At 39.8% G+C, this 17,230-nt stretch overlaps 1 protein-coding gene across 13 annotated transcripts in view; it reads left to right on the top strand.

The window, feature by feature from the left end:
* The window catches only part of CADM1 (cell adhesion molecule 1), a 352,286-nt gene that overhangs the window by 267,492 nt on the left and 67,564 nt on the right, over positions 1-17,230 (top strand). For all 13 annotated transcript variants that reach the window (XM_061440387.1, XM_061440378.1, XM_061440384.1 and 10 more), the window contains one exon: positions 16,042-16,188. In XM_061440387.1, the coding sequence (XP_061296371.1) occupies positions 16,042-16,188 (147 nt within the window). The remainder of the gene's footprint in view (positions 1-16,041; positions 16,189-17,230) is intronic.

The raw sequence follows: 17,230 nt of genomic DNA, 5'->3' as shown, positions 1-17,230 counted from the left end.
AAATCATGGCATCCGGTCCCATCACTTCATGGGAAATAGATGGGGAAACAGTGGAAACAGTGAAAGACTTTATTTTTATGGGCTCCAAAATCACTGCAGACAGTGATTGCAGCCATGAAATTAAAAGATGCTTACTCCTTGGAAGGAAAGTTATGACCAACCTAGATAGCATATTCAAAAGCAGAGATGTTACTTTGCCAACAAAGGTCCGTCTAGTCAAGGCTATGGTTTTTCCAGTGGTCATGTATGGATTTGAGAGTTGGACTCTAAAGAAAGCTGAGCACCAAAGAATTGATCGTTTTGAACTGTGGTGTTGGAGAAGACTTTTGAGAGTCCCTTGGACTGCAAGGAGATCCAACCAGACCATTCTAAAGGAGATCAGTCCTGGGTGTGCATTGGAAGGTCTGATGTTGAAGCTGAAACTCCAATACTTTGGCCACCTGATGCGAAGAGCTGACTCATTTGAGAAGACCCTGATGCTGGGAAAGATTGAGGGCAGGAGGAGAAGGGGACGACAAAGGATGAGATGGTTGGGTGGCATCACTGATTCAATGGACATGAGTTTGGGTAGGCTTCGGGAGATGGTGTTGGACAGGGAGGCCTGGCGTGCTGCAGCTTATGGGGTCACAAAGAGTCGGACATGACTGAGCGACTGAACTAAACTTAACTGAACACATGCACGCACACGTGCGAACGCACACACACACACACACACACACACACACACAGGTGCAACTTATTGTTTGATGTTAAGAGATTTGTCTCCACAAATGAGAGTGCCTCAGCATAAAGGTCTTAAAAGCCCTTCATTAGTAACTCCATTCAACAAGCATTGATTGAATACTTGCTCTATAAACTGACCCTGTATTATGCTTTGAGAATACAAAGATATAGATAGTATAACTATTCTCAAGGAGCTAAAATAATAATTTTTAGACCCATTTTATATGTGTAAAACCTGAGGCTGCGAGAGCTTAAGTAACTTTTTCAAGACTTAGCTAATAACTGGCAGTGCTAGCAGTTGCATCTAGATCAGGATTTTTAAGAAAAGGAAACCAGCCTGTAAAGAATGATCAAAGAACTGTTCAGGGTCATAAGCACCAAGGCTGACAATTACAATGCACTGTGAGCCAGAAGTCTAGGAACTTGGGGAGGTATCAGAGCTTCACAGGGAAAGCGAATGACTTCCAGTGGAATCGTGCAGCATCCTCCGTGGTCAGTTTACCTGCCTTTAGACGCAGCTTAGATGGATTGGATCAAATAGCACGAATATTAGAAAATACTGTCAGGAACAAAGTAGTGTCAGTTACCAATTTTTATTGCTTTGCCTCCTGCATTCAAACTATATTTTCCCCTAAGAATGTCTATTAGTGTCAAAGTATAATTATCAAACTAAGCCAACTATTATTGTTAATTAAATTTTGTCTTCACACTTTTCTTTCTTCCAGTGTTAAATGAAGGGGGAAAGCGACACCCCACTTCATGCCACAGTACGAAGATTAGGTTTCTAGAGACCTCAGACATCCCAGATTAGTAAGCAGGAAATGTCTTAGCACCAGTAGCTTTCTCAAAACTCTTGCACTAGTAATCAAGGACGGAATTATCTTCCAGAAGTGACAGGCAGCATTGGAAGGGAGCAGCAAGGACATACACAAGCCTAACAGGATGCGATTGTGTCCAGAAGGGCCACATAGTCCTACATATGTCATTAACTCATGGCATCTTCTCTAGATAGAAGCATAGGACAAAGAAAGTGGCAAGTCAGCAAGCTTTGTGAAAATTGTTTTTGTTTCGTTTCATTTCGTTTTAATTTTGGCCTTCAGAGAAAGATTCAATGATATGGAAAGCTCACATTTGTGGAACAGCATATTTGGTAGCTAGGTATCTGAGGTGTTGATGGTTGAAGTTTTCCAGCAAGGATGTCCTGTATTACATGACTAACTTAATGCAACCTTAGAGCAGGGAGAGTGTTCATTGAACTCACTATGGCCATATAATTAAAGGAGAGAAACCAGAAGATAAATCATAGATTGAACCTAATTTCAAATGTCCAGTCCTCTGCCAACATCTGCTATTTACCTTATACTTTTCTTACTGAGAATGGTTTTAGTTTGCAATTTAACATCAGTGATAGAGATGTTTTAATTTACTCTGTGCTTCTTAAAGTTAGCCTTAGAATGAAAAGAATAATAGCTAAAGCTCTGAAATTGAAAAAATAATTCCAGCACATTATGGAAGCTCCTAAGAAGCCATATAGACAGAGACTGCATGGAGATAGTGATGATGCTAATGAAGAAGTTGGAGAAGGGGAAGATTGTATCCTTTAGTTAGCATTCATAGAGCTTGAAAAATAATTTTACACACATATTCTGACTCGATTCTCATAATCCTCTGGGAGGAGAGACACCATTTACCCTTTGTAAAATGTGAAAACAAATTCGGAGTTTTTCCCAGTTTCATCACCAGTAAGCTCAGAACTACAGCACTTATTCCTGTTTTTCAAGTCATATGGTCTCATTTTCCTTAGACACCCTCTTAACAAGTAAAAATAAGGCACAAGTGATGTCCTTATCACATAGCTCTAATTTCAATGATGATTAATCAGCAGCCCACATTCAGATGATACTAATCAAGTTATTTTCATAATAACACCACTTCGGATAGCTGCAGTGCACGTCTGACTGACATTGGCTTTGCACTGGGGACTTGGTACAAGTCAGGAAAGTAGAATCTGGAATCTCCTTTGACCGCTGTCCATATGCAATCTCTTCATCAAACCCTGGCTAAAGAATCACCTTCTAACCTGTATGTTTCTTCCCAGACTCACTGGGACCAGCAACTCAAGAGCCCAGAGGTTTAAAAAATAAATAAATAAAAAGCCACTCGCCTTAGTAATAATAAGGGCCTTAGTCACAGAACCCAACTTTCCAGCTAAGAAATTGTCATTTCATAAAGTAGTCCAAAGCTGCTTGAATTCCTGATAGGAGATGTGAGTGAGTTGAATGTTGCCACACTATCCAGCATGATGATTATCACGGCTTTACAGGTGTTTCTTGAACAAACCATATTACACTCACTCGGCATACTCTCTAGAATAAGAATGTGAAACGTCCGTCCCCTCCCATTTCCCCATTTTCTGTTTCTGTAGTCATGTCAGTTGAAGCTGACATTCACTCTGAGTCCATATCTGATGTGTTCCAACTGATATCCTTACTTGCTTGTCCTGTTGGCGCTGAGCTTTAAATTTGGAAGGTTTTCAATGGCTCTTGTTGGAAGGAAAAAATGAACCAGGAGATGCAGAGAGAGACTGCTGTTACAGCCAAATTTCAGTCACATGGATTGTCAAGACTAATGAATGCCCTTGAAGCGGATACTGTAAATGCCTGAAGTTGGAGCTGAACTGCCTTATGAGTCAGAATCATTCGGCAGAACAGACTCCCTCTCTCTAAATACCAACGGCCCAGTAGTTAGACTCCGGTTATAGGGCTAATTCAATCGCTGGAGCATATTGTAACATGCTGATTGCTGATAGGCTTCAAATTCCTTCTATGCTGAAAATATTATTTTAGTTTTATTCCTAAATCATATAAATGAGATACAGTAGATTCTTTCATTAGTTCCCCACCACTCTTTTAGCATCATAAATTAAAGCCTCATTAACATACTGTAATTGTGAATAATACCAGAGTTAAGTAGAGGGAGGTTTAGATATTGGTTCCAACCACTTACTTGATCTCTCTAAATCTCAGTTTCCTCATCTGTATAATGGGGATAATGATAAGATATTGAACCACATAGGACTGTTGTGAGAATTAAATAAGATAACATAAAATGGTAATATAAGATAATATGAAAAAACAATGCCTGGGACATAGAAAACATTTTAAAAGTATATTAGCTATTGTTGTCATGCACACAATTAAAATAATGCCCCCTGCAGAAATAATGGGTGTTTTCATGATATTAAAAAAATTAAAATAATAATGAACCCTATAGAAAAGAAATAATTTGTCTCTCTTGCCTCCACACATGGAGAAAAGTAGTCATTTCCCTTTTCCTTTCTGTGTAGTACTTATTGTTATACGTGATTGTGTTGTGATTTTAAGTATCTTACACTAATTGTTAGTCTTTTAATACCCTGAAGGCAAATGTAAAGAAAAAAAAAATAGCTTTTATTAAGTTGAAGCAAGTGATCTGGTTCAATAATGGTATCTCTTATCAATGGGAAAGGTGATATTAAATTAGCTGCTTAAAAGCCGGATATAAAAAATTAAGGGAGCTACAGGTGCCGTCTCCATTGAGGTTCTAAGGAAATTCAGTATAAAGCACTTTCTAGAGGGACAGTTACTTAACAGCAAGTATTGCAAACAATCTCCATCTCTAATATGCTTAGAACACAAGGAAATTGAGAAGTAGCAGTTAAGAAGTGAGCATAGTAGAGTTGGCTGTGTCCGTAGCTTTGAAATCCTAAATTTCTTTTCATATGGTTAGAAAAAAGGCAACATTATACTTTCTTACAGAGTGAGGGTTCATCAGAGACTGCTTCAGCGTGTATAGTATAGTGTATAGTTCATCAGAGACTGCTTCAGCGTGTATATTGGCTTGGCTACCAATATCTCTTCTGGGGTATGGAAGAAGTCCCAGTTCCCTTAAATCTTTAGAGGAATAATAGAGCCTAATATGTGTATTGTTGTTTGTGGTTTTCAAATATTTTAATATGTATTTTGCATTTTCATCATGTAAACCTTTTGTTTTAGTTATGAATAGCTTGTGATTTGAGAAATGCAGATAGTTCTATATGTGAATTAAAATCATCCATTCCCATTACCTCAGCTGTCAACTAACTTTGGGATCAGTGACCACCTCACTGGATGCTGTGAAGGTCTGTGCTCCGTTAGTTACCAGCTTCTTCTTCCTACAGAGATCATCCCTTTTAGAATGTGATTTTCTTTCCCAGTAGTCCATGCTCATGGACAGCAGGATTGTACAACTAGTTTTCACTCTCAAAGTAACCATTTAATACACCCCAGGGAATAGAGTATTGTATTATCGGTTCATTAGCAAAGTGGTTTTTGCAGAAGATCAACAGTTGGGCTTCAGCACTGTTTCATCTGAAAGAGACAACGTATTTTGAAATGCTGGAACACTCCCCAGCTTTGAATTGCTACTGAAGCAGCCCAATATAAAACTGCTCTTTTATTCTTCTTTTGCCATAAACGAGCATCACAGAATCAAATCCATTGAGAAGAAATTCCTTGCTTTGCCAACACAATTAGTTTTCTAAGAAGCCTCTGTCTTCAGATTGTTCTCCTCCAAAATCCAAGTTGGATGGCTGTGGTTATTTTTTAATTAATATTTTTTTAAGAGCCCCTTTTCTCCCAAGAGCCTCTAAGCAGATTTAGCAGGCTTAAAATGACTCTTCCACAAGGTGATTTCAATGCCATCTTACAAGCAAAGAAAACAGTGACTTTCCTACTTTATTGGCTCAATTTTTCCCCCTCTCTTTTAATTCTCCAAAATCCTGTCCACTGGAGGGAGTTTTTTTCTTCAGGGTGAGGATATCTTCTCTCCAAAAAAGATGCTATCTTTTTGATGAACAAAAAGACCATGAAACCCATCCAGCCATGAAAAGGAGTAAGAGGAGAAAAAACATTTCTGTGTGAGGAGCAAAAGGATTCAGTGATTATTATTATCTTGCATGGTTTATTCTTTATTCTCTTTCTTTGATTGCCTTTCACTTCTTGGATAAGTGGATTTTAATGGAAAAGCTAATTCAGATCTTCACGTTTTGTGGATGGGTATCACTCCCCACAAACATTGTATAGAGGGCATTGCACCTCTCCACTTTATGGAATCAGGCAGCTCAGATCATAAGCATCGTAATTGCTTGGCCCCCTTAGTGCTGTGGGCTCTGATTAAAAAGTCCTATTGAGCTCAGAGTCTTTTAAGAGGAAGGCAGCTAATGTGATGGTTAAAATTGAAATAGCATAGGCGAAGATGCTGTAACTACTTTCTTTTGTCACAGTCTTCCTGGAAAAGAGTTTTCGCACATCTAATCAATGTTTCCTTTCACCAAAGAGATTCTCATCCTATATGTAAATATCAGTTGGACAGTGCTTGACCGCAGTTCTTCAGCTTTAATGCTGAAAACCAATAGACCCAAAGGTAAAAAACAGCTTGATGCTTATTAGCCTTTAAAGTTAAGATTCGGGTCACCTTGGGTTTGGCATGGTATAAGGGCTCATTCTCTTGGCAGAGAAAAGCAGAAACAGCTCTTCTTACAAATGAAATAGCGCAAGATTAAAGGATTTCATGGGGACAAGAGAATCTTGACATCATCCTGTACAATAACATTTGTCCTGTTTTCAATCCCAGCCACTTTCCAGTTTGTAAGTTGATGGTGGAATTATAAAAATGTATTCGTTAGGTAGACTTTTTGGCCTTGGAACCATCAAAATCTTGGGTTTGGAAATTTGAAGGCAAAATCTGGCCTTGCTGTCTCAGAGCTACCCCTTCTAAAAAGGATATTATGACAAGACATGAGATTTGCAGAACCAGACCTTTGTGTAGTTGATGTGGCCGAATGTGCTGTGGGAAGTCACCACTATGAGCGTTAATATTCTTAGCTGTCCCTCCTTCGTGTGCATTTTGGAGTTAAAGGTGAAATTCCATCTTTAACCCCCTTGTGGTTGCCTGAACAGTGATTAATGAACTCGATATGATTCCTTGCAGACTTTTCAAGGGGTGGATGAAGGATGGAATTTCAGCCTCTTTTTTGAAAAAAACAAAACAAAACAAAAAACCACAGGGCTTTTGCATCATACAGCTTTTAAAATTAATGTCCTTTCTTGAATGCCAAGAAAACAAAGGGAATTTCTCAGAAGTATATGCAGCTTGACACAATAGGCCTTAATTGGTGTCAAGGAGATGTTGGGATGAATGAGGAAATGCCCATTTAGCTGATAAGACTTAAAAGTGGAGCCTTGTTATGAGCTGTCATCTCAACGTGTATTTAAACTATAGCAAAACTGAAACATATTTGCCATATAGATCATAATGACTCCAAAGGAGCCATTATACTCTATTATGTAATTACATAATCAAAGCATGCATAGTAATCAGCTTTTGGAATTCAATGCTAATCAAACATACCTATAGTATGTGTTTAAGCTAAAATAGAGAGCGTTAATTTGCCATTAGTCAACTAAACAAGAATGTGTATACAGAATATTCATGAATAGCTTAATGTTGTGTCAGATGATATTTTTTGTTTTGTATTCAGGGGAAATCAACAATTTTAATTGAAGAAAAAACCAGCACTGAAGGAAGATTACTCTTTAACTTGCTGTTCAAAAATTTGCCTCACCTTTTACTGATTATAAGAGGAGATTAGATTAAATTCAATGTTTTTTTCCCTCCATAAGCGCCAGTGATATAACAGTTACTACATTACATGAGATTCTTAGGCGATCCTGACTATCTCCATGCCATAGGATAAAGTGTTATGAATACTACACTTGAAACAAGCCTTTAATAAACATATAAACAAACCTTGAACATGTATTACTTTTGTAATTAGAAACAAATCAATAAATGTTATTTAGAAATAGCCAAGAATACAAATACCTTGATGAGCCATTAGGAACTGTGGCCTCACACTTGCCACATGATCTCCTCCCTGGGTCTCAGTGTCTTCATCTGTAAATGAGAGAATTGATCGGCAGATTCCTTTTAGTTGGCTTGCTTTGATTCCACAAGGGTTCCATGAGAAAGAAGATGACATAAAGGAAATGTTTTGGTCCATGCCACATACTATTGCCCACTCAGTTATTTATTGAATTGGTTTAGTTTAACTTTTAAGTTTATGAACTGTATGGTTCGCATTCATAATTATTTTGACCATTGAGTAGACAGTCCTTGGAGCAGACAACCAACAGATTCTACTTTACTGTTTGGGATGGCAAAACATGGGTGAGGATCAAAAAGGTTAAAAGTAGCTTTGTAAACAGCAGACAGATTGAATGCTTTTGATTTTAAATAAATATTCACGTATTCACAAATGTTGAAGTATTGCCTCTCTTTGAAATAAAGAGTTGTATTTATGTTGAAGTGTGCGCACCCTTCACCTTAATCCATGGTTGATGGGCCCATCTTTTTCGACACTGGTTCTCACTGCCTTTTATTTGCACGCTGGGTGACCGAAAATGTTACTGTAATATTGAAAGGGGACTAAATTCTTTCATCAAAAGCTTTCATGGCTTGAACTTCATATAATTTATTTTCAAATTACTTTTACTGTAATTCTTATTAATTCAAATAGGTTTCTGATTTGATATAAAACTCTGTAAATTCAAGGAACAGTTTAATGAAATGAAAGATAGGGTTGAGTCTTTTAAAGGAAATGTACAAAACATGCTGACAATAATTGCTTAGATAGAAATCACATCTTAATGGCTTTGTTAATGATTTGTAGTGAACACTGTGTTTACGTTGACTTGGGGGAACATAAGCAGTTAGAAAGATTTTTCCCTCTGGATTTCAGCAGAATCTTCTCTTTTTTTCTCTCTCTCTTCCTGAAACGTACTCAGTTCGAGTGCAAGCTCTCAGAAAAGTTAGCAGGAATCGCAGTGCCTGTACGGGTGATGGTTGTATTTGGGTTGGGGTAAAGGCATTTGTCTTTCAAGTTGAGTACGTAACTGACATGGTTGTAAAAATGGGATCCAACAGAAATGAGAATGGGGGAGAAAACATGTGAAGTTTCAAGACACAGAGCTCACATACCACAGGAAAGAAGGGCTCCAAAATCATGCACGTTTTTTTGACTCCGGAGAATCTGAACTCAGATGCCTCTTAAAGGGAAAGAATTGATAATCCCAAACCTTGAATTGGTGTGAAATTTCAAGAACTTTGGTGGCTTTTTAAAATTGGTAACTACCATGATCATTAGTAAGATGGTTTTTTTGTTTGGTTGGTTTTTTGGGGGCAGCCTGTACTGATGGTTCACTTTTGTCTATTCAGACAACCTGACTGTGCTGATTTAATGTTAGGTTCAGTCTTCCATACAGCAGAGGGTAAAAAAAAAAAGGTTTCCCTAATATGATTTTGCTACTAAAGGAATAGGTCAAGGGACTTTATTTGCTCTTTCTGTGGGCAAACTGTTCGCAGTGAAGAGTCATTGGTGCTTCTTGAAGTCAGTAAGAGTTTACATAGCTGCCATAGTATAAGCTGAATCCTATTCTAACTGTGACTTGCCCTTTTATTATAGACTTGACTGGAGAGACTCCCCCGGTGTAAATGAAGTGCTTTATTTATTAACAGCCAGGCGGCGGAGGCCAGAGCACTCGGTGCTGGCAAATGCCGGCCATGCCGTGGTAATAAAAGCATTCTCCAGGGGCAAAGTGTGCCGAGTGCTAAAAGCAGGAAGCAGTAGTAAACAAGGTGTTTTACATTCAGGACAGATTCTCTCTCATCTTGAAGTGTGTAATTGTGTTCTGGATAAATTATGGAAATAAAAAAAAAAATCAGAAGTTGCTCATAGGGAAATCACCCTCTTTAAAAACAAGTAAATTTTCCAAGGCAGAGACAGTAGAACCTTGGCAACAGACCCTGGGGTTGGCTGGTTGAAAAGTACAAGCTGTTTGGGCGGGAGGAACCGACAGAACTGGATTCTAACACCAGCTCGGCCACTTTGCTGGGTTACATTAGACAGCTTATTTCAGCTTCTTCGTGTCTCAGGTCCTTAAAGTGCGGATGTTGAAAACTCCAAGAGTTTGAGAAGAAAAAACATTCAAAGCCACTAAGAAAGCGCCTAGCATCAGATCAACACACGTTTCCTTCCCCCACGCCCCTGTGCCTGAGAATGCCGCTTCCTCTTTCAGCTCCTTGTTTGAGGATTTGCGTCATCCCCCAGTCCAGGCAGTTCCCTTGTTGGTCAGATAGATTCCAGCCCAGGCTAGCGTTCTCTGAGATGCCATTTACATGGTGTTTGTAACTAAATGAGGTTTCAGGAAGGAATCCAGGAATTGATGATTGAATTAATAGGGGATTTATGTGTCCACCGCATCCACTCCAGCCCGAACCACCTCAGCTGAAACGGTCTTTAGTGATCATCAGAATAAATTTTAGCTTTTTTTCTGCTTTAGATAAGATGCTTTTTCATTCTTGTCATGAATATCTTGGCAACTTCTAGAGTACTATGGGAGACTTGCTTGTGAGTGAATGGGCCTCTCTAATGCTGAAGTTTTGTTTTTAGAATTTGTGGGGCAAGTAGGCATGTTATAGGGAATTCAGTTGCTGGTATAAATTAAAACCTAGTTTGGTTCTGTCTCTTAAACCTCACCCACATATACCAGTTAGCAGTCAAAAATGTCTGTATGTGTCAGACATTGTTCCACACTTAAAATAAATTACCTTGCTGCTAACAGCCTTATTTAATGGCTACGGTTATATCGTACCTGCTTGAAGCCTCCTTGATTTCTTTTGCCCAGAACATGTGCTATTTTCTACCTTGACAGTATATCTGCTAATTGAGTTTTAGAAAATCAGAAAGGTTTTTTAAATGGATTATTTAAGAAAGGCACTGGAGTTGCCTGTTTGTATCCTTCTGCTACACATCAAATTGTGTTTTGTAACAACCTAATTGTCATGATATCTATGTCAAGGGGAAATTTATCGAGTCACAGTACACCCTTCTGTTTGGAAGAAATATTTGAGGATGTGAGCAGAAATTATTTTTACATAAAGGCTTCAGGCGGTTAAGAGGCCTGACATACATATCGTATTTTCATCACTGTCATTCACTTCCTTTGCCTCCAATAAATAGGTCATTATTATTCCATTGCAGCCATCTTCTGATGCTCCAAATATGGAGCTCTGTTTCATAGAACTACTGTCCAACTGACCCGTATAATTTATTGGTGATTTTTACAGACCGATACCCTTGGGCCACCACCATCCATCAAGGCACTTTGATATCTTCCAGCACTTCTAACTTTTTAGCATTAGTATTGAAACCATGTTGACATAGCTAGGAACTGTCATTTCCTGAGACAGTGGACTTTAGGTTGGCCTTAGCAATTTCATAAAAAAAATACAGTAATGACGATGATACCACCATGGATTTGCAGAGCATATTATGTGCCAGAGCACAGCCAGGGCAAACATTTGCAGATGGCAAACATTTTACCTCAATGATTTATGCAGTAATGACATATTAAAGGGATCTGATCTTATATTACTTAATTGTAAGTAATAAATAAGAATGCTGAGACTTTTTAAGAAATGAACAAAGAAACGTAAACTTCTCTGGTTCTGTTGTAATACTTATCTTGCTTAAAATACAAAATCACGGTCAACTCCTCTGCTCCCATCTCCTTTGCAGATGTTTCATAACCTTACTATGAATACAGACCAAATATACTAGGGTTCTGAGTAAAGACTAAAATTAAGAGTGGATAGTTATTTCCACAGAAACCATCCCATTAGAGCATAATTGAATTGCAGTTGGCTTCAAGTCCTAGTATCTGCAATGGTGTGTGTGTGGGTGCTCGGTCGTATCTGACTCTTTGCAACCCCATGGACGGTAGCCCACCAGGCTCCTCTGTCCATGGAATTTTCCAGGCAAGAATACTGGAGTGGGCCATTTCCTACTCCAGAGGATCTTCCCAACCCAGGGATCGAAGGCATCTCCTGCATTGGCAGGTGGATTCTTTACCACTGAGCCACCTGGAAAAGCCTCCTGCAGGATGTAGTCAGGATCTATAAGGCCAAAGGGATTAAGGCCTTTTGCTGGATAGCCTTTCCATGTGTTCCTTTTATAAGCTGAAGATTCTTATTTGGTGCTAATAAACTTCCTTGAAGTAGAAGAAATCTCCACAATCCAGCGGACCAGTTTGGTATTCTGATCTCCTCAAGGCAAGTCCCATGACTTGCTACTGTATAGCATTGGAATCATGCAGTTTAATGTTTCCTTAATTTTTGTACTAAATTGGGTTACCAGAGGAAATAGGGTATGGTCCTTTCTGTACAGACCTTCTCAAGGGCCAGCGAAACCACCATGAAAAGCACGCTTGATTGGCAGGAATTCCCTGTCCCTTGTTCTGTTCTCAGATCTGGGAATAAGCTGCTCCCTCCAGCTGGGTTCTAAATTCTGTGTTTGTCACAGTAATCCACCGAGGGAAAAATAAACGTCTCTCCTTTTCCTCTGATCACTCTTCCTCTTTGTTGTTATTCTCTCACACTCTTCAGCCCACTAAGCTTTCACTGCTGAATCAAGCTGGGGAAAATTTACCTTTTTACTCGTTACAAGCCCTGTGGGCCTCGTTCTCACACTCAGGTTAATTCCCTGGATCAGAGGCCTCAAGGTTGGGTTTCATTTTGGTTTGCTCCTCAAGCATCAGGAATTTTTGTTTATCTGTGGCTCTAATAATTTTTTTTCCCTTATCCCTCTAGTTTCCTCTTTTCTAATCCTCTCCCAGAGGCTGGTCTGTTTCTAGTTGGATTTGGCTTAAAGCCATCTGAGACACCCTTTCTCATACTTCCCCACTGTGTCCTGCCAAAAAAGGATCCTTCAGCAGAAATATGATAGCAGGTGGAAATCCTCCATTTACTCTAATTGCACCTCTATTTATGCGGTCTCACTTCTTTTTTAGAATAGTATTTATCTTTGACCTTTGTTTCTTAATGTGACAAAGTTTTTTTTAGAGAGTGAATAAGCCACCCTGAGTTGATATGTAATTACCTAGAGAGTTCCTTGAGTGCAGGGATCATGATTTCATTCTTGTATTCACACTACTCCCAACACGTATAGTTGCTTAGTTGGGATCTGACATCTAGAGAAGTGATGATGGTGATGATAACAGCTCCCATTTATTCAGTTTTATGAGACACCAGACACAGGGCCAAATGCTTTACATTTATTATCTTTCTTAATCCTCCCAGCAGCCCTGTGAGATAGCTTTTCATTACTGTCCCCATTTTGCAGATGAGACACTGTCTCAGGGACTTGAAATGGTTTACCTAAGATCTTACAGCTGAAAAGCAATCTCTCCCATCCCCTTCCTGATTGGCCATCATATGTATTGCCTGTACTCTACCTTTTGTTCTGTAAGTGGGGATTAGAGGTCAGTTTTCACCAATACTGCAGCTTCTTACAGGCTAGGACGATGTCATGTACTTCTGTATCCCCTGCTATGCCAGGTGTAGAGTTGGACATTCAACATTATTTCATCTTTTGCTTTTGAAGTCTCCTCTCCTCCTACCTGTGCTGTGGATCATTTAGGACATTTCTGAGGGGCCCTGGCTGCTTCACTTGTCTTAGAAGCAACAAACTAGAACAGATCTGGAGATAATCCAGGTATCAGTGGACTGAAAGCCTAGACTTTTGCAGATTTTCTGGGGTTTCCCAGGTGGTAAAGAAGCCACCTGCCAATGCAGGTTACCCAAAAGGCACGGGTTCGATCTGTGAGTTGGGAAGATCTCCTGGAGTAGGAAATGGCAACCCACTCCAGTACTGTTGCCTGGAAAACACCATGACAGAGGAACCTTGCAGGCCAGAGACCATGGGGTTGCAAAGAGTTGCACAGGACTTAGCCACTAAACAACAACAAAGAGATTTTCTAACTGGCTAGAAGAAGGTAGTCTTTAGAGAGGGCGTGTTTCAGGGTTGCCTGGGGCTTTGGGTGAGTCATGAAGAACAGGATAACAAACTGAAGTGTAAGCCTTCCTAGGATTTTATTGAGATTCCAGTCATAGTCAGTTCTCCACCCCTACACAATGAATAACAGAGCTGCCTATATTCCAAGAATCTTGACATCCACTAACAAGGTGAGATTGTTTACTGAACCCTCCCTCCTACTTTTATTAAGTGGCCCCTTGAGTTTTCTGTGAGGTGACCAAATAGCTAAAGGATGTGAGGAGGTTGAGTACAGTCATTCCTTCATATCCACGGGGAATTGGTTCCAGGTTCCCCATAGACACCAAAATCTCAAGATGCTCAAGTCCTTTGAAATGTTTACTTTAAGTCATCTCTTGGTGACTTACAATACCCAGTGCAATGTAAATGTTATGTCACTTCAATTCAGTTCAGTCGCTCAGTCGTGTCCAACTCTGTGCGATCCCATGAATCGCAGCACACCAGGCCTCCCTGTCCATCACCAAGTCCTGGAGTTCACTCAGACTCACGTCCATTGAGTCAGTGATGCCATCCAGCCATCTCATCCTCTGTCGTCCCCTTCTCCTCCTGCCCCCAGTCCCTCCCAGCATCAGAGTCTTTTCCAATGAGTCAACTCTTCACATGAGGTGGCCAACTATTGGAGTTTCAGCTTTAGCATCAGTCCTTCCAAAGAACACCCAGGGCTGATCTCCTTTAGGATGGACTGGTTGGATCTCCATGCAGTCCAAGGGACTCTCAAGAGTCTTCTCCAACACCACAGTTCAAAAGCATCAATTCTTCGGCGCTCAGCCTTCTTCACAGTCCAACTCTCACATCCATACATGACCACAGAAAAAACCATAGCCTTGACTAGACGGACCTTTGTTGGCAAAGTAATGTCTCTGCTTTTGAATATGCTATCTAGGTTGATCATAACTTTCCTTCCAAGGAGTAAGTGTCTTTTAATTTCATGGCTGCAATCACCATCTGCAGTGATTTTGGAGCCCCCAAAAATAAAGTCTGACACTGTTTCCCCATCTATTTGCCAGGAAGTGATGGGACCGGACGCCATGATCTTCATTTTCTGAATGTTGAGTGTTAAGCCAACTTTTTCACTCTCCTCTTTCACTTTCATCAAGAGGCTTTTTAGTTCCTCTTCACTTTCTGCCACAAGGGTGGTGTCATCTGCATATCTGAGGTGATTGATATTTCTCCCAGCAATCTTGATTCCAACTTGTGTTTCATCCAGTCCAGCGTTTCTCAAGATGTACTCTGCATAGAAGTTAAATAAGCAGGGTGACAATATACAGCCTTGACGTACTCCTCTTCCTATTTGGAACCAGTCTGTTGTTCCATGTCCAGTTCTAACTGTTGCTTCCTGACCTGCATACAGGTTTCTCAAGAGGCAGATCAGGTGGTCTGGTATTCCCATCTCTTTCAGAATTTTCCACAGTTTATTGTGATCCACACAGTCAAAGGCTTTGGCATAGTCAATAAAGCAGAAATAGATGTTTTTCTGGAACTCTCTTGCTTGTTCCACGATCCAGTGAATGTTGGCAATTTGATCTCTGGTTCCTCTGCCTTTTCTAAAACCAGCTTGAACAACTGGAAGTTCACGGTTCATGTATTGCTGAAGCCTGGCTTGGAGAATTTTGAGTACTACTTTACTAGCGTGTGAGATGAGTGCAATTGTGCAGTAGTTTGAGCATTCTTTGGCATTGCCTTTCTTTGGGATTGGAATGAAAACTGACCTTTGTAAATAATGGTAAATACATGTAAGTACTATATAAATAGTTGCTGGCGTGTTTCAAAATCAAGCTTTGGAGAACTTTCTGGAATTTTTTGTTTTCTTTAGTATTTTCTATCTGTGCTTGGTTGATTTACAGATGCCCAACTCTCAGATAAGGAAGGCTGGTATCTGTGTATTTCCCTTACTCCCTTTTTGAGAGGTGCCGTCCCTCATGACAGCGAATACTCTGCTTTCCTTACCTTTCCAGCATACACACCTCAAGTAAAGACACCAGAGGCTGGAGTAAGGGCATCATAGCTTCTGGGAGCACACTGATTCCAGGCTTCGTTGCCTTTTGCCCCTAGATCTAGCTCAGCTTAATGCACTCTTTTTGTGGACTATGGAGAAAGGTGTACAAGCCTTGGCAAATGTTGCTGCTTATGTCTATCTTCTTTTTTGGTCATGTGGCTTGCGGGATCTTGGTTCCCTGACCAGGGATTGAACCCTAGCCCTTGACAATGAAAGCATGAAGTCCTAACCACTGGACCACCAGGAAATTCCCATTGTGTCTATTTTCTAATTTGCTTCTTGTTTCTAATTTTAACTGATCCTATTAACTAAGTTTTAATTGATGGAATTTTTTTTTCTCCTTTTTTCAAAGGTGATGGACAGAATTTGTTTACGAAAGACGTGACAGTGATTGAAGGAGAAGTTGCCACCATCAGCTGCCAAGTCAATAAGAGTGACGACTCTGTTATTCAACTACTGAATCCCAACAGACAGACCATTTATTTCAGGGACTTCCGGCGTAAGTTTCCATCTCTATAGCATTAGATGACAATTTTTTTTCCCTACATGTTGTCTTGATAAAGAGATTGCCAAGGCCTTTTTTTTTTTTCTTTTAATTTAATGTTAGATGCTTAAAGTTTAATCAATTCTTCAGAGGGAAGAAGAGACATGCAATCATAATCTTCCTACTTAATAGAAAGCTTGAATGGTCCTTTTTAAAAGTAAGGCAGTCTTCCTTTGCAATAGGAATTGATTGTAGTAATTCAAGGTGAATTGCAATTGAGTCCCAAATACTTAGCTGATACAAACAACTCAAATAGGGTTAGGCAAGGAAAATATAGCATTCTCAAAGGTAATCTGTTTGGTCTGAAGATTGAAGTTTTCAAGGCAATCTGTGCCCATAAAGACAAAACCAAATCTCCTGTCATCTTAGCCTGTGGAAGATGGAGGTGCCCATGTGCTGAAATCCTTCCAAATGTAAGACCACAAAAGCCAATAATGGAAACTTAATTGTATACTATAGCAGTGGTCATATGGGTGCCAGGGCTTGGCAAGAGCAAGAGTTAGGTCTTTCGAAAGATTGCTGTTGAGAGCACTGCTGCCTACAAAGCGGGTTCAGACATGTCGCTTCCTACCTGCTTTTCTCCATTATCCCCGACACCTCAGAACATTCATGGCCTGTGGAAAGAGTCGACAAACCTAAGGAACATTAAGGGGATGAAGGAGGGTAAGAGGAGAGAAGCCAGCTTCTCATTCTGAGAATGAATTTTTATCATTAGTATATACTGATCTAACCTTTATCAAATTAATAAAAGGATTTTAAATGGATATTAGAAATCAGTAAAAAGCCCACATATGTTATTTTTGTGATGACTCTGAATTCCTACTTTATGCCTAATCGGTTTCATACCATGAAGCTGAATACAGATAGAAACAGGGTCAGAGCTCAGGGCCCCCTGAGCCCCAGGTCACAGACGTTTGGCAGCTCCACCTCAAATCACATCAAACGCAAAGATGCATCCCGGTTAAATCGGATTGTTTTGCTATAAAGTTTTTTTTGT

Source organism: Bos javanicus, chromosome 15, assembly GCF_032452875.1.
Source record: "Bos javanicus breed banteng chromosome 15, ARS-OSU_banteng_1.0, whole genome shotgun sequence".
Classification (NCBI taxonomy): domain Eukaryota; kingdom Metazoa; phylum Chordata; class Mammalia; order Artiodactyla; family Bovidae; genus Bos; species Bos javanicus.
This window is presented reverse-complemented; position numbering and strand designations above follow the sequence as displayed.